This window comes from Chiloscyllium punctatum, chromosome 24 (genome assembly GCF_047496795.1).
Source record: "Chiloscyllium punctatum isolate Juve2018m chromosome 24, sChiPun1.3, whole genome shotgun sequence".
Classification (NCBI taxonomy): domain Eukaryota; kingdom Metazoa; phylum Chordata; class Chondrichthyes; order Orectolobiformes; family Hemiscylliidae; genus Chiloscyllium; species Chiloscyllium punctatum.
In genome coordinates this window covers 62530527-62553973 of record NC_092762.1, presented here as the reverse complement: position 1 = coordinate 62553973, position 23447 = coordinate 62530527, and the positions used below count along the sequence as shown (strand labels likewise).

General features: G+C 42.6%; 1 protein-coding gene across 3 annotated transcripts in view; it reads left to right on the top strand.

The window, feature by feature from the left end:
• Positions 1–4050: 4050 nt before the first annotated feature.
• Positions 4051–23447, top strand: part of znf414 (zinc finger protein 414) — a 30707-nt gene continuing 11310 nt past the window's right edge. The window contains exons 1-2 of one of the 3 annotated variants that reach the window (XM_072594025.1): positions 4051–4344; positions 10191–10351. In XM_072594025.1, coding sequence (XP_072450126.1) covers positions 10294–10351 — 58 coding nt within the window. In that variant the 5' untranslated portion in view covers positions 4051–4344; positions 10191–10293. Of the gene's footprint in view, positions 4345–10190; positions 10352–20853; positions 21017–23447 lie in introns of those variants that run through there. The other 2 variants (XM_072594026.1, XM_072594027.1) reach the window with 2 other exon arrangements.

Genomic DNA, 23447 nt, shown 5'->3' with positions numbered 1-23447 from the left:
GACTAGGGGGGATAGGACAGTGTCGAGGTAGGTAGAGATGAGTTCAGTGGGGCAGGAGCATGCTGAGACAATGGGCTGGCCAGGGTGATCAGGCTTGTGGATCTTGGGAAGGAGGTAGAACCGGGCAGTGCGGGGTTCCCGGACGATGAGGTTGGAAGCTGTGGGTGGGAGATCTCCTGAGGTGATGAGGTTCTGTATGGTCAGGGAGATGATGGTTTGGTGATGGGGGGTGGGGTCATGGTCGAGGGGGCAGTAGGAAGAGGTGTCCTCGAGTTGGCGTTTGGCTTCAGCGGTGTAGACTACCACTGCGCCCCCTTTATCCGCTGGCTTGATGTTGAGGTTGGGATTGGAGCAGAGGGATTGGAGGGCTGCACGTTGTGAGGGTGAGAGGTTGGAGTGGGGGGGGGGGGTAGACAGGTTGAGGCGGTTAATGTCCCGGCGGCAGTTGGAAATGAAGAGGTCGAGGGCAGGTAATAGGTCACCGCGGGGTGTCCAGGTGGATGCAGTGTGTTGGAGGTGGGCGAAGGGGTCCTCGGAAGGAGGGCGGGAATCCTGATTGTGAAAGTAAGCTCGGAGGCGAAGGTGGCGGAAGAAGTGTTCGACATCACGGCGTGTATTAAATTCATTGATGCGTGGACGGAGGGGAATGAAGGTGAGTCCTTTGTTGAGGACTGATCGTTCGTCCTCAGTGAGGGGGAGGTCTGGAGGGATGGTGAAAACTCGGCAGGGCCGGGAACTGGGATCTGGTGTGGGGTGTGGAGCTGGGAGTGGGGGCGGAGCCGGTAACTGGAGTGGGTAGGCCATGATCTCATCAAATGGTGGAATAGGCTCAAGGAGCTGAATGGCTTATTCCTGTTCCTATATTCCAAAACAACAGAAAATTCCAGAAATACTCTTCAAGTTCAGCAGCATCAGAGAAGAGATAAACAGAAGTTCAGAGTAATGTTACTGTTGAGACACAGAGTCGTAGAAATGTACAGCCTGGAAACAGACCCTTGGGTCCAACTTGCCCAGCCCAACCAGACATCCTAAGTTAAACCTAGTCCCATTTGACAGCATTTGGTCCATATCCCTCTAAGCCCTTCCTATTCATGTATCCATCCTCATGCCTTTTAAATGCTGTAATTGTACCAGCCTCCACCACTTCCTCTGGTAGCTCATTCCATGCACATTTCTTACTCTGTATGAAAAAGTTCCCCTTAGGTCCCTCTTAAATCTTTCCCCTCTCACCTTAAGCCAATGTAAATCACCATTAGAAAAAGTGGGGACCAGAATCCATAATCAAGAAACAGAAAATTAACTAAAAAGCTGAGAAGGGAATTGACTGGTAGCTCTTTCAGACTGAAGGTACAGGCACTTAGGACACAGTTAGGGTAACTATTGATCAGAATTCTTTTTAAGTAGTTGTTTTCCTGATCAACCTGTTCAGAGCTGTTATCACACACTTTGGAGCAGGTGGTACTTGAACTATGGACTCCTGACTCAGAAGTAGGACTCTGTCACTGTCCCACAGCAGGCCCCTGGTCAGTGGTGGATTCGGAGTTTTGTCAAGAGGATTGATATGTATCCAGTAGAAAGTGTTGTGTGCTGTGGTATTTCAAGTGAAACTGATGAAGCCCCACCTGGGCACCACTTTGTCACATGGCAACCAGCGGAGGAAAGGTTTCAGTGAATCTGATGTGAAATCAGGTGAATAGTGAGAACTGAGGCTGGGGAAAGGGGATAAAGAGCAAGCAAGCACTAGTTAAAATATCAGAGTCTAGATTAGAGTGGTGCTGGGAAAGCACAACAGGTCAGGCAACATCCAAGGAGCAGGAAAATCGATGTTTCAGGCAAAAGCCCTTCATCATTCATTCCTGATGAAGGGCTTTTGCCTGAAACGTCAATTTTCCTGCTCCTCGGATGCTGCCTGACCTGCTGTGCTTTTTCATCACCACTCTAATCTAGACTCTGGTTTCCAGCATCTGCAGTCCTCACTTTTGCCTAGTTAAAATATCTGTCATTTAGAGCATAAAACATTTATCATCTTTTATACTGTGCAATTTACAAGAAATCATTAAGTTAGCAGGAAAATTAAGTCCGGATCCAGGGGTGTTTAAAAGTTCCAAGACTTTCTTTTCTTCAAAAAGAATGTAACCTTTTGGGTGACTTAGCTCAGTGTTCAGTTTAACATCCTTGTTAGTGGCGCCTACTGTAAAATTGAGAGATGTTCTGGGAACAATTCCAAACTCAGAGCCTAAGATTGCTAGTGAACAAAGTCATTTTAAAAATAAATGCAATACAAAATAGAGAAAATGAGATGAAGAGAAGAGGGTGCAGTCATTTGTTGGTTTTAGAAAGCATTCAAAGTAAACATTGGTAATATACACAGAAACTGTGCTATGGAACTGTACAATTCTTGTCAGGGAAAGCTGAGTTGTATATTTTTAAATGGACGTCATTCTACAGCAGCATTGGACAAGCTGCCAGTACTGACTGGACATATTCTGGGAGATGTATTTGCCCAACATGTTAAGGATCATGAAGGCACGCCTCCCTAAAGCTTTGCAATGTGTCTCGATTTTGACTTTTGAAATTCAAAAGCACAGTTTTTCTGTAACAGGACAGCAGAGGGTGCAAAGTCTATTGCATAAGTGCACATTAATTTGTTTTGGGTCTCCGCTGTGTTGCATGGGACTGTGATTGTATTTTAAGTTAGGAGCAGACTGTATTGTTTGGAGTGTGGAATGTATTTTACATTGGGGGCAGACTGTGATGTATTGGGTGTGGAATGTATTTTACATTGGGAGCAGGCTATTATACTGAGTGTGGAGTGTATTTTACATTCAGAGCAGAATGTATTGTATTGTGTGTGGAATGCATTTCACATTGGGAGCAGACTGTTGCATTGGGTGTGGAATGTATTTTCAGTTGGGAGCAGACTTTATTGTATTGGGTGTGAAATGTATCTTACATTGGGAGTAGTCTGTTTTGTATTGGATGTAGAAGGTATTTTGCATTGGGAGCAGTCTGTGTTGTATTGGATGTGGGATGTATTTTACATTCAGAGCAGAATGTGTTGTATTGTGTGTGGAATGCATTTTACATTGAGAGCAGACTGCTGTATTGGGTGTGGAATGTGTTTAATGTTGGGAGCAGACTGTATTGTACTGAGTGTTGAATGCATTTTACATTGGGTCCAGTCTGTTTTGTATTAAGTGTAGAATTTTACGTTGGGAACAGTTTGTGTTGTATTAGGCGTGGAATGTATTTTATATTGGGGACAGACTATGTTGTATTTGATGTGGAAATTATTTTACATTGGGAGCAGATTATTGTGCTGAGTGTGGAATGTATTTTACCTTGGGGAGCAGACTGTGTTGTATTGGGTGTGGAATGTATTTTACCTTGGGGAGCAGACTGTGTTGTATTGGGTGTGGAATGTATTTTACCTTGGGGAGCAGACTGTGTTGTATTGGGTGTGGAATGTATTTTACCTTGGGGACTAGACTGTGTCGTATTGGGTGTGGAATGTATTTTACCTTGGGGAGCAGACTGTGTAGTATTAGGTGTGGAATGTATTTTACCTTGGGGACTAGACTGTGTCGTATTGGGTGTGGAATGTATTTTACCTTGGGGAGCAGACTGTGTTGTATTGGGTGTGGAATGTATTTTACCTTGGGGAGCAGACTGTGTTGTATTGGGTGTGGAATGTATTTTACCTTGGGGACTAGACTGTGTCGTATTGGGTGTGGAATGTATTTTACCTTGGGGAGCAGACTGTGTAGTATTAGGTGTGGAATGTATTTTACCTTGGGGAGCAGACTGTGTCGTATTGGGTGTGGAATGTACTTTACATTGGGGAGCAGACTGTGTAGTATTGGGTGTGGAATGTATTTTACCTTGGGGAGCAGACTGTGTTGTATTGGGTGTGGAATGTATTTTACCTTGGGGAGCAGACTGTGTTGTATTGGGTGTGGAATGTACTTTACATTGGACGTAGATTGTATTTTAAATTGGGTGCGCACTGTATTTCACAACGGAAGTAGATTGAAATGCACTGGGTGCAGCCAGTATTTACAGTGGATGCCGATGGTATATTTGCGTGCTGACTGCACGTTAGATCGACTTACATTACTTTGCGGAGCAGATTGTTTTGCATTCGATGTAACTCCTAGACACATGAGCCCTTTAAACTTGTATAAGTGCCCCACCTTGATCACGGTCTCGCGATGTTTGATACAATGTTTTAAAATGGCTACATTGTAGCTGGGTTAATGTTGCGAACGTCATCTTGTGACAATATCGAACATTCCTCTGGAGCTGGCGAGTATATGGTAGGCTGCCGCTCGAATTGAATTGCTGGTGAGTGAGTTGTTTACTGTACAGCAGGCAGCTTCCTGATGGTCGGCGTGTTGCTGTTGAGGGCGTCCCGAGGTCGGATGCGGGTCTTACCCCCTTTACATTTCGAGCGAGCGCAGTCCCGGAATGGTTTTGTTTACAATTCCAGTGAAACTGATCAAAGCTTTCCCGCGCACTTACAGCGAATGCACGTTTCCAATCACTCCATGGGTTTTGAAAATCCGGAAATCCGTACACTGGGACTCTTGACCGTCATCCCAGAATTGTGGATACTTGATCAGTGCCCATGTGTCAAAATTTTGGAAAATTGCCTTTCTCCAAGTGTCAATAGTTGTTTTGTTTTAAATATTGGATCATGAGGATACTGAACTTCGAAACAGCTGTTGATAAAACTCCCTGTCCCTAAATAATAAATCAAATAAACCCTCTAAAGTAGGGCGTCATGTAACAGCGAATTTATAATTACTGTACTGCATTAAAGCGTCTTCCTGGTAGTTTAACATCGCTACTTAGCTTGAAATGTGGGACATTTGGCAAGCTTATTACGAATCCATACCTCCTCCTACATCCCACTACAATGAAGGGCTAGGCCTGTAGAAGTTTCTATACTGTATGTTATTAACAATGCAAATCATGTAAAAACATGGCGTTACTCAGGTTAACTTTGATTATTCATAGCCTTTTGATTTTGTATTGATAGGGCCTTCTGGGCATGAGGCTTGAAGCCAGTCACAGTTTGTTTCCACTGTAGAACTTTATAGAACCAGCGGGTGTTTTTTTTTTTATAAATGTCACATTCCAGGCTGTCCAGCGAGCTTTCCTACTTTTATAATCGACATTAACGGAACGTGCTTGGGTTTCTTTCTGGTTTTATCTATCACCTTGGGTAATGTTCTTTATGGTCAGTCAGCCAGAAGGTGTGGGGTTGAAACTGAGAGCTATATTATTAGTTCTGGTGACTCTAGTTGTTTGGGGAAACATGTTGACACTACATCTTATGGAGTTAAACCACAACTGACTTTGTGGAACTAGAGTATTTAAAGAATTATGCTTTATCTCACATTTTGTGTTTTTAGAGCAGTAAGTCGGAACCTAACTTTAAATACCAATACTTAAATATAAATAAAAACAAAAGCAATTTTCTGCACGCAAATTACAATTTATAACAATGTAACTGATTTACAGAACTTGTATCAATGAAAATTGTATCAAGCCTTTGTCTATAAAGTGACCCTGAAGATTAACCTTTATCAAGAGCCAAGAGTAAAGCTCAACCACTTTAATAACAAAGACTTTTGATAATTTAAATAGTCAAAAGCATACTGTCTTAAAAGTCACAATGCACAAATGCCAATAATAACAGGAAAGAACCATGTTTCAACAACACTTTAAAGGCTTTTTCAAAAAAAGTTAGCTGAATGATACTTCCTAATAAGCACAGCGTTAATAGATTTCTTTTTAACAAAAGTTAAAATTAATCAATTGATTAGCACCCAAGTAATTTCAATCAATCGACATCAAAGACTGTGCCCGAGTCCTTATTGATCCCAGCCTAAGCTTTAAGTTTGACTGTGAAACATTGACTTGTGTTTCTGATCTGGTTTTAAAGATTTAGGTTTGACCTGCAGTTTTTCTGTAAATAGAGTTGGATGACAGTCTGTGTGGAGTTTGCACACTCTCTCCTTGTCTGCATGGTTTTCCTCCAGGTGCTCTGGATTCCTCCCGCAATCCAAAACGATGTGCTGTTTAAGTGAATTGGCCATGCTAAATTGCCCATAGTGTAGGTTATTAGTCAGGGGTAAATATAGGGTAGGGAACTGGATCATTGTGGGTTTGTTGGACCGAAAGGCCTGTTTCCACACTGTAAGATTCTAATTTTAAAGTGTACAGCATGGAAACAGACCATTCGGTCAAACTCATCCATTCCAACATGTTATCCTAAATTAATCTAGTCCCATTTGCTGGCATTTGCCCATATCCCTCTGAATCCTTTCTATTCATATACAAGCCTCCACCACTTCCTCTGGCAACTCATTCTAACTTGCACCACCCTCTGCATGCAAATGTTGCCCTTAGGTCTCTATCAAATCTTTCCTCTGTCACCCTAAACCTATGCCCTCTAGTTCTGAACGCCCCCACGCCAGAGAAAAGACCTTGTGTATTTACCCTATCCATGTCCCTCATGGTTTTATAAACCTCTGAGGTCACCCCTCAGCCTCCGATGCTCCATGGAAAACAGCCCCAGCCGAATCAGCCTCTTCCTATAGCACAAATGCTCCAACCCTGGCAACCTCCTTGTAAATCTTTTTTTGAACCCTTTCAAGTTTCACAACTTCCTCCCTATAGAAGGGAGACCAGAATTGCACACAATATTCCAAAAGTAGCCCAACCAATGTCCTTTCCAGTCGCAACATGACCTCCCAACTCTGGTTCAGTCATTTCTACCCAGTACACGTTGTCCTCGCCTGTTGCAGCAGATAGCTGGTCCATCTCACCTTACAATGATATTGACCTGATATCTTGAGCTATGAAAATTGCCTTGTACCTGTTTCTGGGCATCAGACTGTATCTATGCCTAGCTCCAAGCTGTATTGTCAGCAATTATATCATGCAATTACAATTGAAAATGTGTTTTAAAATGCTGAAAACTAGCTTGTGAACAGGCCAAGTGTAGCTTAGTTTCTGTGACCAGAATCTAACAGGTAAATTCCAGGAGTTGAAATTCATCCAATGGCTGTCAGATTCCAGGCTTACCCAGCCCAGTCTTGGTATGCTCTAGAATTCCCTCTATTCATCTGCTGTCATTTTAAAATATTTCCCCAGTGAGTTTTACCCCAACTTTCATTACCTGCTTCCTGTGCTCCCTAAACTTATGATCCATTCATTGAGCCAGACTAAAGAATACCACCCAAAACTCCCAAACATAATGAAAACCACCTTCATAGTGCTATTAAGTCCCACAGCCCTTTGTCATGTGGGTTGACTGAATTGATTGCTGTCAGCATGTTAAGTGCATAGAATTGGCTTAACACTCCAGCTGTGAAAGGGAAACATTGCAAGAATTCGAGCTCAATAATTTTCTAGCAACTTTGTATGGATTGAACCTCCCTTAAAAACTCCTCCTCAAATGCTTTTCTGTATTCTGCTGTGTTTCAGTATATAATAGACCCTCAATTATTTCCATTACTGTATGTGCATTTTCAAAGTGTTGTGCTTAATGGGAAATCAGTGCAAATTGAGAGTGCTTGTCAAATCCAGAACAGCAGTCTGCTATGTTATTTTGGGAACACCAGCTAAGAATTTCCAATGTTCATATTTTGTTGTATAGAAAATTGAGGTGCCACTGTAACCCACTCCAAGCAAATTTGTAGCAGCCCTCCATAATATTTTTTCACTGTGATCAGTGTAACTCCTGTCACAAGCTTGATATACAAAATAAATCTGACTACAGGAATGAGAGGCTACTCACACCCTTGAATCTATTCTCCAATTTGGTTAGATCATGGTTGATCTGTAGCTTGACTCTGCTGCAAATACCTCAATTTTCTTGCTTGCAAATATTCCATCTTTACTGCAGCTTGAAGGCAGGAGAGTGTAAATGCAGCTTGATGAGATTACAGAAACAAAATTCATAACAGAATTAGGGAATTTTTAGTGAAAATATAAAACTCTAAACTGTGGTTTTGACGTAGGTATCGTTTTTATTTTCTGTGTGCTTTGTTCTTATGAGCTACACTTCTAGACCATTAAGTCTAGACTCCAATTGTAACGTCACAAGGATATATTGAGATAAATTAAACATTATAAATTTGTTTATTTATTTATATTTTTATATTTTAAATCAGAAATTTTACTTCAGATCTCCTGGGTTTAAGAACCCAAATTACAAATAATGACATTTAGAAACATTAAACTTCCTGAATATTTAAATATTTGAACAATAAAATTAAATAATTGAGCCACATTATTATGCTTCTTTACATTCTTTATGTAAACTCTTTTTGGCTTTCAAAGTGGGAGTAAGGACCCAAGGAGGTCACTAGCTGGAAATTTGGAATTGTGGATTCTGAGGTGTTAGTGGCCAAATTTCCTCCCTCTGCTTCTTCTCATTAGGTTTTCTCCCCCACACCAAGGGGTCATAGTACTTTCAAGCCTCAAAATGAGTTAGCGTGGAAAATATTTGGCAAGAACAAGATTCTTTCTTAGAAAAAGATGTTGTAAATAACTCAATGTACTGTTACATCCAAGGCTGGAATGCACCATTCCAGTCCCCATTGCATAACATAAAAAAGAAAGCCAGCATTAAAAGAAAAGGCCTTTTTTGGTTACCAAGGTGACCAATTAAATATCTTGTCAATAGTAAGTTTTAAGCAACAAGAGATGTCAACCAAGTTTCATACTAAGCACAATTATTGATTTATTATCAAATTAAAGTTTAATTGATGAAGATACAACAATTGGTTGACATACACTGTCAATATTATGGAAATATAACTGCGTGTCCTCAACATTCCCAAAGCACAAATGCAAATAAACACAAACTCTGCTGGAAAGCATTTATAAAAGCAGATTTATCTACAGAGATTGGCTTTCTGAAAAAAAAATCCCTTTAGCCAACCTGTTATGCTTGAAGGCAAAAGAGTAAAGTGTAGAATGTTCCAGAGTCTGTTGCTCTGCTGTTCTGGCTGATGTGGTCGAGTCAGTAAATATACATGGTTGGTCCTGAGGAAATACTATTTTGGAGTTTCTTCTACCAATCTTTGAGCAGAACAAATGGGTTTCACACTGAACTCGACAAAAGTGGTTTCGTTTCAGAAATGAGAAAAGTCAGCTTGATCTTGGGAAGCTTTTCTCCAACTTGGCTTGTTATCATCGGGTTTCCTCCAACACAAGTTTTTCCCAGGTACTACTAGTTCTGATGAAAGGTCGCTTGAAGCATTGACTCTTGTTTTCCCTCCATAGATTTTCTTGAGCAGTTTCTGTTTTTGTTTCAGATAAAACCAGTGTCTCTCCAAGCCAGCCAATGTTCAAAGCATTTCACGTAAAAAATCTTTAGCAAAGCAAATAGCTTTTATCAGTCATTGATTTCTAAAAGTTCTTATTTCAAAAATGTCTCCAATGTCCACAGTGAACCTTCAATTACCGCTTAAAGAAACCACACCAGATATTTCCACAACACGTGAAAGCAATCAACTTTTCACAATCTTTCAAAACTTTAGTCCTTTAGGCATGGTGGCTCAGTGGTTAGCATTGCCACCTCATAGTGCCAGGGACCCGGGTTTAATTCCAGCCTCAGGCAACTATGTGTGTGGAGTTGCCACGTTCTCCCTGTGTACTCCTTGGTTTGCTCCAGGTGCCCAGTACCCTTCCACAATCCAAGGATGTGCTGATCAAGTGGATTGGCCATGTTAAATTGCCTCCTGCTGTCCAAGGATGTATGCATCAGTAGTGGGAAATGCTGGGTAACTGGGGTGGATGTAGATAGGATGCTCTTTAGAGGGTCACTGTAGACTTGATAGGCCAAATGTCAAGCTTCTACACTGTAGGGATTCTATTCTATGGAACTGACTATAAAATATCCTTGATAACATGCACAGACTTCAGAACAGGTGCTGTGAGCTCATTTGCCAAGAGCCCATTTTCTGCTATGGTAGTGACACACTCTTGCATGCACAAATACTTTAATTTTAGAATTTTGGTTTGTGTGTACCTGTGATTAGAATCTTTGTTAATATTTGCTAAACTGCATGTTACAGTCTGGTGACTAAATTCACATGTTACTGATCTATTGGTTGTTCAGAAGAAGTCCAGAATAATTGACCTCATTAAAACTTCTGTTTCCTCTCCAGACAGAACCTTCAGATAAAGTTGTTTTCTCTGGAGTCTGGTGTTGCATCTTCCCCATGTGAGGCCTTGTCTTACTATGAGCCCCGGCCCAGTCCTGGCACAAACATGTTTCTCAGAACGGAGCCAGAAAAGGGTGTGGTAGCCACCACCCAATCACTGGAGGGTATGAAATACTGAGCAGAATTACATTGAACCCTCCTTTAACTATTCAGTATTGTTGTGTTAGAATGTTTCCAAGTGAACGTTGTTGAATGATTATTTTATCCAGTAATTAAGTGCAGTCGTTTTTTGCATCACAGACTGTTTGATCTTTGGGGTGTATATGTGAGAGATTGTGGCTGTCTATATAAAGTCAATTACTTGACTTTAATTTTTCTGTCCTTCACCTGTATCATTCATTTTGTCAAATCCTAACCTAATTTCATTTTTAAAAAATGACATTTTTGCCTTCACCTACCTATATTTTAATAACTGCACATAGGAGAGAACTTTCTAACATCCCTTTAGTTCTTCTAAAGAGAATTCTTAATCTGTACAACCCTGTTACCGATTTTCGAATGAGTAGAAGCAGTTTGCTATTTACCTTCTCAAAGTTTCTCATTTAACGGAAAACCATAACCCTTTAATAATCGTTTGGACAGAGGAAGGGGGGGGGGGGGGGGGGGGTTGATGGGAGAAAAACTAATTTCAAGTCTTCATTAGAGGGAAAATTTCACCTAATGTCTGATTCTGATTAACCTTTCCTATTTTGCATAGCTCTTCACATTCTTTTTACAATGGATTGTTGAGAACTGTATCCAATACTCCAACTTTGACCTATCCAGTGCCTTGTACGAATTTTCCTGTTAGCTTCAGCATTCTTTTGTGCAATTGATGCAAATTTCCTCTCTTCCTAGAGGCCTGCATCTTATACCCTGGATGGAATTTCCCTAATTATCTTATTGTGACATTTTGTAGCATTTAATTCACACCTGGGATGCATGTCTGCTTGATGCTGTTATTAAATCTGAGATTAGATTAATTTCATATTGAGGCAGTCAGGAGCTTTCTTCATTTGACCTTGTTACTTTAATAATAGTACATGAATCAACAGGAATTTAATAAGAAACCATGGTCATCGTGTACCTTGGCCTAGAACTTGTTATAATGTGTGGGAAAATGTGCAGCACATAACATAACATAAATTGGCATTATCGCGTCCTATTAAATAAAACCTATGCTGGCTTTTCCCATTCATAAAATAAATGTTGGCTTTGCTCTTTGCATGCCCAACACACGATGAGGAGTTTTTTTTCAATGAAAGTTCCTTCCCATAAAGAATTTACTGATTAAAAAGTTTTTTTTATTTTTGATCAAGTTTGATTTCATTGTTAGCACATTGCTATTGTTATTGCTTCTGTGTTTCTTCCAACAATCTGGGTAAGTGTCCAAAGTTTAAAAAAATCACACAACACCAGGTTATAGTCCAACAGGTTTAATTGGAAGTACTAGCTTTTGGAGCGCCGCTCCTTCACTAGGTGATTGTCAACCACCTGATGAAGGAGCAGTGCTCTGAAAGCTAGTGTTTCCAATTAAACCTGTTGGACTATAACCTGGTGTTGTGTGATTTTTAAACTTTGTCCACCCCAGTCCAATACCAGCATCTCCAAATCATGGATAAATGTCATTAGCTATATACTCTAATGGTGGTGTTTTGCTGCTTTGAGTTTAGTGGAGAAATTTGTGGACATCCCATGTATTCTGCAATAATTTATGGTGAGTCATAGTTAACTGTTAGCCCTGATTATACTAACATATGCTTGACAGTGAAAAAATATATATTACTTGGCAGATCTATATTTCATATGAGCTTTATAGAAACTGGATATGAACATGATCGTATCACGGGCATGAGTTAAGCATGGCACCTGACTTGATGTGATGTACCTATTGATGCCAGACTGTGTTCATAAATAAACAACGGATATGAATAGATACATGCACTTCAGTTGGAGTGTAGCCTTGCAAGAGAAAGTGGATATTCTTCTGTTTCTCTATATCCAGAATCAACCATGTGAGCCTTCTCTGGATTGCCTGAAATGCCATTATATATTTCCTTAGATAAGGAGACCAAAGCAGTTCACGTTATTCTAGGTAAGAGTTTACATAGACAACAAGGAGATATAATTAATCAATTTTCACTGTCAGAGGATTTCATTTCATTCAGTCTCCACAGAAATGTAGGCTCTGGATATTGTGTTCAAAATTGAGAGCTCCCCATTTTCTATGAAGTGTCAGTTATGGCAGAGCCACACATTTATTCACCTGTGTTGTAGCATTGCTTTTGTACTGTATTCCAAGTTGCCATTAGTGTTGACCACTTGTCACTGTTAACAAAAGTAATGAATGCATTCCCCAGAATTTACCAACTTTCTGGGTGAGAGGATGGTGTGGTGATAATGTCATTGGACTGGTAATCCTGTTGAATACTGAGGGGCATGGGTTTAAGTTCCACCATGGAAACTGGTAGAATTCCAATTCAATTAACAAATCTAGAACATAAAGGGCATCTCCATGGTGACCAGGAGACATTGGAGCCAAAGTAGGCCATTCAGTCCATTGAGTGCTGGATCATTCAATGAGGTCATGGCTGATCTGATCATCCTCCACTCTGCTTTCCTGCCTTATGCCCATGATTTTACTGACTAAAAATATTCAAGACCAAAATTATCTGATTTTTAATGATTCATCCTCTACAGCTCTCTGTCCTGAGAGAAGAAATTCTTCCTTGTTTCTGTCCTAACTGGGTGACCCCTTACTCATCTACTTTATCCATTTTGCCAAGCGCCTTAAGAATCCTGTATGTTTCAATAAGATCATATCTAGTTATTCTAAACTCCAGTGACCGCAGCCCAACCTACTCAGTCTCTCCTAATTAGAAAATCATTCCATACCCGGATCATCCTAGTGAATCTTCTCTGGACTACTTCTAATGCCAGTATATCTTGCCTTAGATAAGGAGATCACAGTTGTTCATGCTATTAACTGTCCTCTAAAATGAATTAGCAAGTCATATAGTTTGAGGGCAATTATGGTGGACAACAAATGTTGGCTGGCAGTGACATCATAATATAGGCATTTTGCTGGAGAGACTCCAGGCATTAAGTGAGTATTAGGAGGGGACTAAAAAATGGTCACATGGCTTCAGCAAGGTCAACCTGGGGGCACTGCCAGAAATGAGAGGAGCAATCTGGTTCGATTATCTAAAACAAAACTGGCCAGTAGCAAACTGTGAATATTATTGGAAATGCTTCTTAATTCCCAAACTTTGTTTTATGTATTTATGTCCAATGACCGCCTACTACGCTGCCTCCTTTCATCAACCTGTGGCCCATGAGACCCCAATTCTTGTTCTGCCTTTCTGTTTATTCGATGATAAAATTACAGTGATCTTTCTGGTGGCAAAGCTTGTTTCTGATGGCAGAGTGAACTGTAAATTCTGTCTTCTCAAGAATTCCCTTTCCAGCAGAAAAAAATAACCACCTTCATGCTTTTAAATTTACCTCACGCGTACTCTGTAAGGGTGACTATGTCCATGCATTAGAGCTCCCATCTAATATCACAGCTCCTCTCTTCCTCATTGACTGCTCCAGCAGCAGCCTGATGGTCCGAGACCTTCTCTGGGTTATTCTGCATACCTTGCCTGCTGTTGGCTGATTCTGCTGTATATGGGCTTCCAGCCTGATTTGCAGTAATGCCACTATATATAAGGCTATCTTTTCTAGACCCTTCCTCGAGAGGGGTTGGTAGACCCAGTTCTGAAGAATGACGTTCAGACACCATTAGAAGCACCAAGCCATCTTTTCATCTCCATGTAACAGTTAACTGGTAACTACTGTCTTTGTGTTATGCTCTGACTGGGAGCTCCCAGATGGCACAATTCTGTCAAACCCCCACCTCTACTAGCTGAGCACGAAAGGGGCAATGAAATTTACATTCTGTAGAACACTCGGTGTTCCCTTAGACTGAGAGGCTTGTAACACGGCAAGCCTCTCCGTATCCTGGTGGGGCATTGCCAGCTTGCAGTGAACAGACAAACCTGTACAGTTGAGAACACAGCCCTGCTGCAACTTTTCATTCATAGCCATCAGCTGATCCACCAATTAATGATTTTGTTGTGTTATGAGGACTTATCAAATGGTAGCCCTTGCTTGCCATATCACTGGGATTTTGAATAATGTAGAGGCACATTCCTCTACCTCACTCAATTCTCCACATCTCGCTACTGTGCTCCGTGACTGTGTTCATCAGGAGGGGTCCTGTTTGTTTGAGGCTGTTCTCCTTGTTGAGAGGTTGTCAATACAGTTGATGGCTGCAGATTGCCCCAACTGACTTTGGATGCATTTGTAGCCCAAGCAATGGAATCATTGCTTCAGGATCCTGGAAGAAGTAACTCCTCATTATATTAGCCTCATTTGCACTGTATTCTCCTGCTGCTTTGGAATTTCTAACTGGAGCATTAACCATACCTGTAGAGAGGTAGTCTACACCTCACATGACGCATCAACTTTCCATCTGAATTTTCAGTTGATGCAGGTGTGCTTGTTTACTGAATAATAAAGTGTTCTGGGTGTGACTGACACAATGAGCATTTGTTGTCCTACCATATTACAATTCAACTGAGTGGCTAGCTGGAACTTTTCAGAGGGTAGTTTAGAGTCAGTGACATTTCTGTGGGACTGGAGTCACATGTCATAGAGATATACAACATGGAAACAAACCCTTCGGTCCAACTTGACTATTCCAACCAGATATCCTACATTTAGTCCCATTTGCCAGGATTTGGTCCCTATCTCTAAATCCTTCCTATTCACATACCCATCCAGATACCTTTTAAATGTTGTAATTGTACCAACTCCACCACTTCCTCTTGTTCGCAGCTCATTCCATACAAGCACCACCTTCTGCGTGGAAAAGTTGCTCTTAGATCCCTTTTTAAATCTTTCCTTCTCACCTTAAACCTATGCCCTCTCTAAGTTTGGACTCCCCTACCCTGGGAAAAAGACTTTGGTTATTTAGCTGATCCATGCCCCTCATAATTTTGTAAACCTCTATAAGGTCACCCCTCAGCCTCTGACGCTCCAGGGAAAACAGCCCCAGACTATTCAGCCTCTCCCTATAGCTCAAACCCTCCAACCCTGGCAACATCCTTGTAAATCTTTTCTGAACCCTTTCAAGTTTCACAACATCCTTCCAAGAGCAGGGAGAGCAGATTTGAACGCAGTATTTCAATAGGGCCGAACCAAAGTCCTGTGAAGCTGCAACATGACCTCCCAAGTCCTATAACGTTACACTTTTAAAAAGCCATTAAACTGCTGTACTGTGAATTTTGCTGTTTGTTAATTTTTCTTAGATGACGCCATTGGCCAGAGATACTTGAAAGCAAACAGCAGAACGGTCAGCTGTGCAGATTCGCTACTGGGTCAGACAACACTGCAGATTTATTTCTCTGTTTGATTCTTTTCCCATGTGGTCACTGCCTTTGTGTGTCTCCCTCCTTTTTAAGTGCCACTGCTTTGATTTTTTTGTTTCCCATCCCCCACCAAGTTCCAAAACAATACAACAACTTCTAAAACGGTAATTACTGTTCTGTGAATTTGAGGAAACCAGGTCCAATTCTGAAAAAGGAGCAGCTCTTAACAGTCACAATTTTTTCCTGTCCTCCATCTTGGATTACCCAGAATCAGGTGAGGAAAGAGGTTGGGAAGGAGAATCTTTCATGGTGACCTCAGCTGGTGCCAGAATTGAATCCGCCCTGTTAGTATCACTCTGTAACACAGACCAAACATTAAATTGAATAACTGTATTGATCATTTTGGTAAAGAAACGCTGCCTTGGATTTCTTGTAGTGTAGGCAGTCTTACAGCAGGGGGCATGCAAGACTAGGAAGGAACTTCAACAGCCCTGACTCCTGGGTTATTTTCAGTCATTTTAATTTTAAAACTATTTTTTTGTACCCTTCTGAGCACTAATGCAAATTGAGGTCAATCTCAATTTTTAAATTTTACTTTTGACCACCTTCTAACATCATGGGAAACTGTGATGTCTGAATTCACAAAGATAATTTTGAAATGAACCTCAGCAAAGGTATTATATCCCATGAAGGAACCTACTCTGTGATTAGACCAGACTTTGACATACACCTATCTTCGTCGATGTCCAGTGTGTCTGATACAAGGATTATTCCTTGCGGTGACAGCAGAAGGAGCAAAGTTTGTGCTTCGGTTAATGGTGGTGGAGGAAGGAGGCGAGTGTGTGTTCCTGGAGGTAGAGGGGTTTTGGGCCCACTGCCTGGTTTAGGTCCCAACAGCTTCAGCAGCAGCAGCTGCATTATGTGATCGGCCCAGCACGTACTCGCAGCACCCACAGTGGAGCAAGATGGCACTGAAAAATGGCAATACGGTTCTGTAGTGTCATCTGTCTATCTGCTTTCTGCTGGTGTTTGTCTCTGTGCACAGGCAGGAGGCTGGAAGAACACAGCAAGCCTGGCAGCATCAGGAGGTGGAGAGGTCGATGTTTTGGTGTAACCCTTCAAGTGTGAGGGTGGAAGAGCCCACATCCAGGCCCATGGCAGACAACTGGAGGAAGATTTTAATGTTGAATTTTTAACATTTTTCTACTTTATTCCTAAGATTCTGTACCTAGGTACCTAAGATGCCATTGGGAATGGCGACATTGTACACTTTTTTCACTGTACTCCTGTACTTGAGTACATGTGGCGATAAAATCCAATTCTAGTTCCTAAGTTGCTAATTGAGGCTCTAAAGAAGCACATATTGGGCAGCACGGTGGCACAGTGCCAGAGCACCAGAGACCCGGGTTCAATTCCCAACTCGGGCAATTGACTGACTGCGTGGAGTTTGCACATTCTCCTCGTGTCTGCGTGGGTTTCCTCCGGGTGCTCTGGTTTCCTCCCACAGTCCAAAGATGTGCAGGTTATGTGAATTGGCCATGCTAAATTGTCCATAGTGTTAGGTAAAGGGGTAAATGTAGGGGAATGGGTGGGTTGCACTTCGGCGGGGCGGTGTGGACTTGTTGGGCCGAAGGGTCTGTTTCCACACTGTAAGTAATCTAATCTAATTAGATGAAACATTCTTTTAAAATTTAGTCTATTTTTCCAATACCTGTTCGGAGATGTTATTACACACCTCTGGAGCAGGTAGAACTTAAACCCAAGCCTCCTGGTCTCGGGGTAGGGAATCTACCACTGTGCCACAAGAGGGCGCAATGATAACATTTCTGTCCGCCTTTTCAAATCTTAATGCTAAATTGTACTGCTTCTGGTTAATGCTGCATTCCTGTCATTGTAGCAAGCCTATAAGTGATGTGATAATGAATTGGGGAATTGCTGGGTAATAACTTTGGAGGTGGGTGGTGAGCAGGGAAGAAGACATTTAGTTATTTGGCAACTTTTTCAGGCAGAGGGTGGTGCGTGTATGGAATGAGCTGCCAGAGGAAGTGGTGGAGGCTGGTACGATTGCAACATTTAAAAGGCAACTGATGGGTATGTGAATAGGAAGGGCTTAAGGGATATGGGCCGGGTGCTGGCAAGTGTGTCTTGATTAGGTTGGGATACCGGTCGGCACGGACGAGTTGGACCGAGAGGTCTGTTCCTGTGCTGTACATCTCGGACTCTATTTATTTTGATCATTGTCCAAGACTGTCTTTGCTTTTTTTTTATTCAGTCCAACCCTGCAAGACTGCTCCAGTTAAATCGGGAATAGCTTTATTCTCAATCTCTTCAACCGTCGTGTCTATTCAGATTCATGTTTTCCTCAGGCCAAAATTTGAACTCATTTTAACAATTTCCATAATTTGATCAACCAAGTGCCTGCAAAAGTTAAGAATCTGAATTGTCTTTCCTTTCAATTAGCATTTCCCATTCTCCTACCCCAGGCTTAACTTCCTTGGTGCTTCTTCGTACCCTTTGATCTGTTTGCAATCCACAATGTTTTGTTTCTGTATAAACTAGTACAGAAAAATGTTAACCATTTTGAATGCTGCACCTATGTTGAGAGAGTTTGGTGGTTGATTGTGGCATGGGGATGGGCCCTATTTGCATTGGCTGACAAACCGATAACTGAAGTTGGAAAAATTATCTAAGGTTTTAAGTTTTTTTAAAAAAATAAAGACTGTGAATGCTGAAGATCTGAGACCAAGTAGTTTATTCCCGGCCTCTGTGTGGAGTTTACACTTCCTCCCAGTGTCTGCGTGGGTTTCCACCGGGTGCTCCAGTTTCCTCCCACAATCCAAAGATGTGCAGGTTAGATGGATTGGACATGCTAAATTGCCCATAGTGCCCAGGAATATGTGGGTTGTGTGCATTGGCAAGGGATAAATATAGGGTTGAGGGAAATGAATCTGGATGGGTTGCTCTTCAGCAGGTCGGTATGGACTTGTTGGGCCGAAGGGCCTGTTTCCACACTGTAGGAATTTTAATTCTAAATAAAGAAGTCCAGTTTATGTTTCAAGTCCAGTGACCCTTCTTTTGGTGTTGAATGAATTCCAATGTAACAAGTCAGGCACAGAAGGCCTTCTATATGAAGGCTAGTATTTTAACAACTGGAAGAGGCTCATTTTCAATATTGTAGATCAAAACTGGTGATAGAATCATGGAAATTGATGACCCAAATGGAGAATATTTCACGAATTGTTTGTGCTGGCTCGAAAGAGCTAGGTTAATCCTACCTTCCAGCCTTTGGTCTGGAGCCTGTCGGTTATCCTAAGTAGTTTCTAATTTTGGTGAGCGTTTCTATATCCACCTCCCTTTCTGGCAGTGGGCTTCAAGCTTATTATTGTTTGGGTGAAATAATTCTTTCTGATCCTCACCCTAATCCATCTGCGAACTACATTAAACGCTATGGCCAGGCTCATTGACCTCTGTGCGAAGGGCTGCTACCTAGGCCCTTCACAACTTTCTCTCCTCAATTAAATATCTGCTCAACCTCCTCCATTGCAACATAAGTCTTCCTAGCTAAAATTCACATTTCCTGGAAATGTCCTTACGGGTCTCCTCTGTACCGGTCTCATGTAATCACATCCTTCCTGTAATCTGTTAGCCAGAGCTGCACAGTGTATTCTCGCTATGATCTAATTAACGTTTTGTGTGATTTAGTATATTCTGCCAGTTGTCATACACAATGCTTTGACTGATCTGTTTCTATCTAAGTGACAACTCAAAGTTCCTCAAATGTTTTCCAACAATTTGCCCAACACAGAGGGATGGTTTGTTAACCTCTAATTACTTACTGTATCTCTTTTTTTGCCTTTTTTAAAACAAGATTGTAGAATTAGCACTCATGATACCACGCCCAAAGCCAGAGAAAATTGGAAAATAGCGAGCAGAGCCTCTGCTACTTCCTGCCTTGCCTGGCTTCTCTTAACAGCCTGAGATAAGTTCTATCTGGGCCTGGAGTCTTTGTGTTAGGGCAAGCATTGCACAAAGACCTGGGACATTTCCAAGTCCCACCCAGTTAACACTGGAAAGCTACAGTTTTAATGGGCCTAGTGATCTTTAGGTGGAAATGCAGCTGAGAGATAATCAGGGTTTTGTGTACTGGTTAATTGCTGGATCTTAGCTGGTCATATCCATTTACTTGTGTATGTGTGGCTCTCTCTCTCTCTCGCACTTTCTCTCTCTCTCTCACACTCTCTCTCTCTCTCTCTCACACACATTCTCTTTCACTCTCTCTCTCTCTCACACACACACTCTCTCTCTCTCTCTCGGGCTCGCACGCGCGCTCTCTCTCTCTCTCGGGCTCGGCTCTCTGCCTCTCTCGCGCGCCCGCTCTCTGCCTCTCTCGCGCGCTCTCTCTCTGCCTCTCTCTCTCGCGCGCGCGCTCTCTCTCTCTCTGCCTCGCGCGCGCTCTCTCTCTCTCTCTCTCTGCCTCGCGCGCGCTCTCTCTCTCTCTCTCTGCCTCGCGCGCGCTCTCTCTCTCTCTCTCTCTCTGCCTCGCGCGCGCTCTCTCTCTCTCTCTCTGCCTCGCGCGCGCTCTCTCTCTCTCTCTCTCTCTGCCTCGCGCGCGCTCTCTCTCTCTCTCTCTGCCTCGCGCGCGCTCTCTCTCTCTCTCTCTCTCTGCCTCGCGCGCGCTCTCTCTCTCTCTCTCTGCCTCGCGCGCGCTCTCTCTCTCTCTCTCTCTCTGCCTCGCGCGCGCTCTCTCTCTCTCTCTCTGCCTCGCGCGCGCTCTCTCTCTCTCTCTCTCTCTCTGCCTCGCGCGCTCTCTCTCTCTCTCTCTCTCTCTGCCTCGCGCGCGCTCTCTCTCTCTCTCTCTGCCTCGCGCGCGCTCTCTCTCTCTCTCTCTCTCTGCCTCGCGCGCGCTCTCTCTCTCTCTCTCTGCCTCGCGCGCGCTCTCTCTCTCTCTCTCTCTGCCTCGCGCGCTCTCTCTCTCTCTCTGCCTCGCGCGCGCGCTCTCTCTCTCTCTCTCTCTGCCTCGCGCGCACTCTCTCTCTCTCTGCCTCGCGCGCGCTCTCTCTCTCTCTCTCTCTCTGCCTCGCGCGCGCTCTCTCTCTCTCTCTGTCTCGCGCGCGCGCTCTCTCTCCGTCTCTCTGCCTCGCGCGCGCTCTCTCTCTCTCTGTCTCGCGCGCGCGTGCTCTCTGTCTCTCTCTCTCGCGCGCTCTCTCTCCGTCTCTCTCTGTCTCTGTTTGTCTCCTGCAGTACAATTCCTAATGCCCTGCTGTGTAACAGGTCAATTGCTGCCACCCATCCATTGCCCATCACAGTACATATCGAGTATGTATTGGCAGTGAAAAAGGGGTGCTTCTGAGCCTACATACTGCATAGCTGACACAGGTGACACTTTGCTACAAATGAAAACTCCTGTTCATAAATGTATTGCTATTTTAGCCTTTCACCTTTCTGATCAACCATTGTTGTAACTACAGCAATTAGAATGAAGCTACTGAGGCTCTTACCTTATTGATATACTATGCTAAAACCTTATCCTAGGGTGTGCTACTCTTTCCTAATGCCTAGCACAGCATTGTATCTTGTCCTTGTTCAGGACTGGCCTACTCTGAGTTGATTTTGAAGGACAGTATCAACTGATGTGTGACAAGACCCGTGACTGATCTCTGTGCAGCTCCCCGACTGACTTACCACTAATCTGCTGTCTGGTTGCAATTCAAAATTCAGATCTGACTGTGGCCCAATCCCCATCTGTATTGTTAGTGAACTCCTGACAGTCTGTGTCTAAGGCCTTGATTAAGATCATGCCCTTGACTTACTGTGCTACTAACTCCAGACTGATACCCTTCCTCTTTGGCTTGACTGGAGACTACTCTCCTTTGACGTTGAGACCTGAACATTTGGTTGAAATACGTGCGTGTGTTTGCTGCATAAACTGCTGGCATGTGCTGTGGTGTGCCCTTGACGTAGCTAGCTGCTATGCAGCAACATGTCTACCTCCTTGACTAATCCCAGCACACGACAATGATCTGTCTGGCTCTGTGTCTGCGCTAAAAGACAAACAAAAGTACTGAGGCTGTACTGCACAAAAAGCTTAGAGTAGTGATGCTGTGAGCTTCTCAAGTAGGTGTACAGTCAGTGAATGCTAAGAGAGTGACCTAAGAGTCTAGCAATGCACTGTGTTCCAATCCATGTGATGGATGCTTGTCTCTGAGCACTGGCAACAGTTATACAGGGCAAGGTGTTGGTGCTCAGCAGAGTGCAGCATTGAAGTAGAGAGCTGTATTCTTGAGTCAGACACTGGCCATAATGATGTGATAAGGCAAGTGTGTTTCCAATGCTAACCTCTGTTGCGCAGACAGTCACTGCCTATGGAATGTGCCACATGATTTTGGGCATTGCTGGCCAAGATGGAAACCCAGAGAAGTCAGGGGTAATCTGGAACCAATGTTCTCACACCTTTAAATTGGGAATTGTCAGCATCTACTTTCTCCTTGCCTCTTGGGATAGTAGTAAACTGCATATAGATGCTGCTTGATTAGGTTATAATGAGATGTTAAAGCTTGAAAATGGGCCTCTCTCCATGACAAGTGAGAGAACTCCTCTCGCTGTTGAAACCTTCAGTGCAAAATCTGACTCTTTCTGTGTTGACACCTTGAATCTAACTTTTCCGATCTCATTGTATTTTCCCAACTGATTTTCCATTGTCCATGTCATTCCAAGACTGGGAAATTCAGCCCTCTGTTTCACTCCATATACCTTCAGATCTTTTAATGTGACATCGGATTTACCATAAGATGTAAGAGCAAAAAGGGGCTATTTGGCCCACTGAATCATTTTCCCATTCATCTGATCATCTTAAGCTACATTTATCCCCATAACCCTTGATCCTTTTAATTATGTAAAAAGCTGTCAACCACCCTCTGCAGTAAAGAATTCCATAGGTTTCCTACACCTGGCTCTATTTTGTTTTCCTTTTAAACTTAGCAATGGGACTTTATTTGCATTGGCATGGAGTATCTCAAAACTGTCCAATTCACAATGTTTATACCCTATGTTTGCCCAATAGCTGTGCCTAGTCAAACCAGTACTTCTGTAAGAAATGTTTATTAAGTATTAGTTTGGAGGTGTACCAGTGGAGGAAGAAGCAGTTTAATTGAAAACGTCCATCCTTCACTGCATAGTGAGAATAACAACACAGGAAGGAACAATAACGCGTGGTTCCTGCAGGATGTGGGAATTTCCATGAGCAGATGCTTACTTTGACAAAACATCCCTGCAGGAAGTGCTTCCCCCCCCCCCCCCCTCCCCACAGCCCCGATTGTAATGAATCGAGTTCAAGATCTGGACAATGGGGTGGGAGTTATGAACAATCTGAAACATCAGGAAGAGAGTGACGTGGGTCTAAAGTTTGCAGCTAGACATCCTGCTGAAATGGGAACTTGGCAATAACTAGAAATGTGAAATGATGGCTTCCTCAAGGAAGCTCAGCATTTGGAGCAGACTGTCAGATTATAATAGCAAACAAGACTGGGCACATGAAGGAAGCTTAGTAATTCAGTTAAAAGTTTGGTAGTAATAGCATTGTCAACGCCTCTAACTCTTTAGTTTCAGTCCAAGGAAGCCCAGATACTTTTTAAATTCTAAATTGCTGAGTTAAGGAAGGAAATGTAGGATTAGCATTTGTATAGCACCTTTTATGACCTTTGGCAGTCACAAAATGCTTCACCACAAATGAACTATGTTTACAGTGTTGTCATTGTGGTAGCATAGGAACATTCATCAACTAACTTGCACAAAGCAATGGAATATTTGC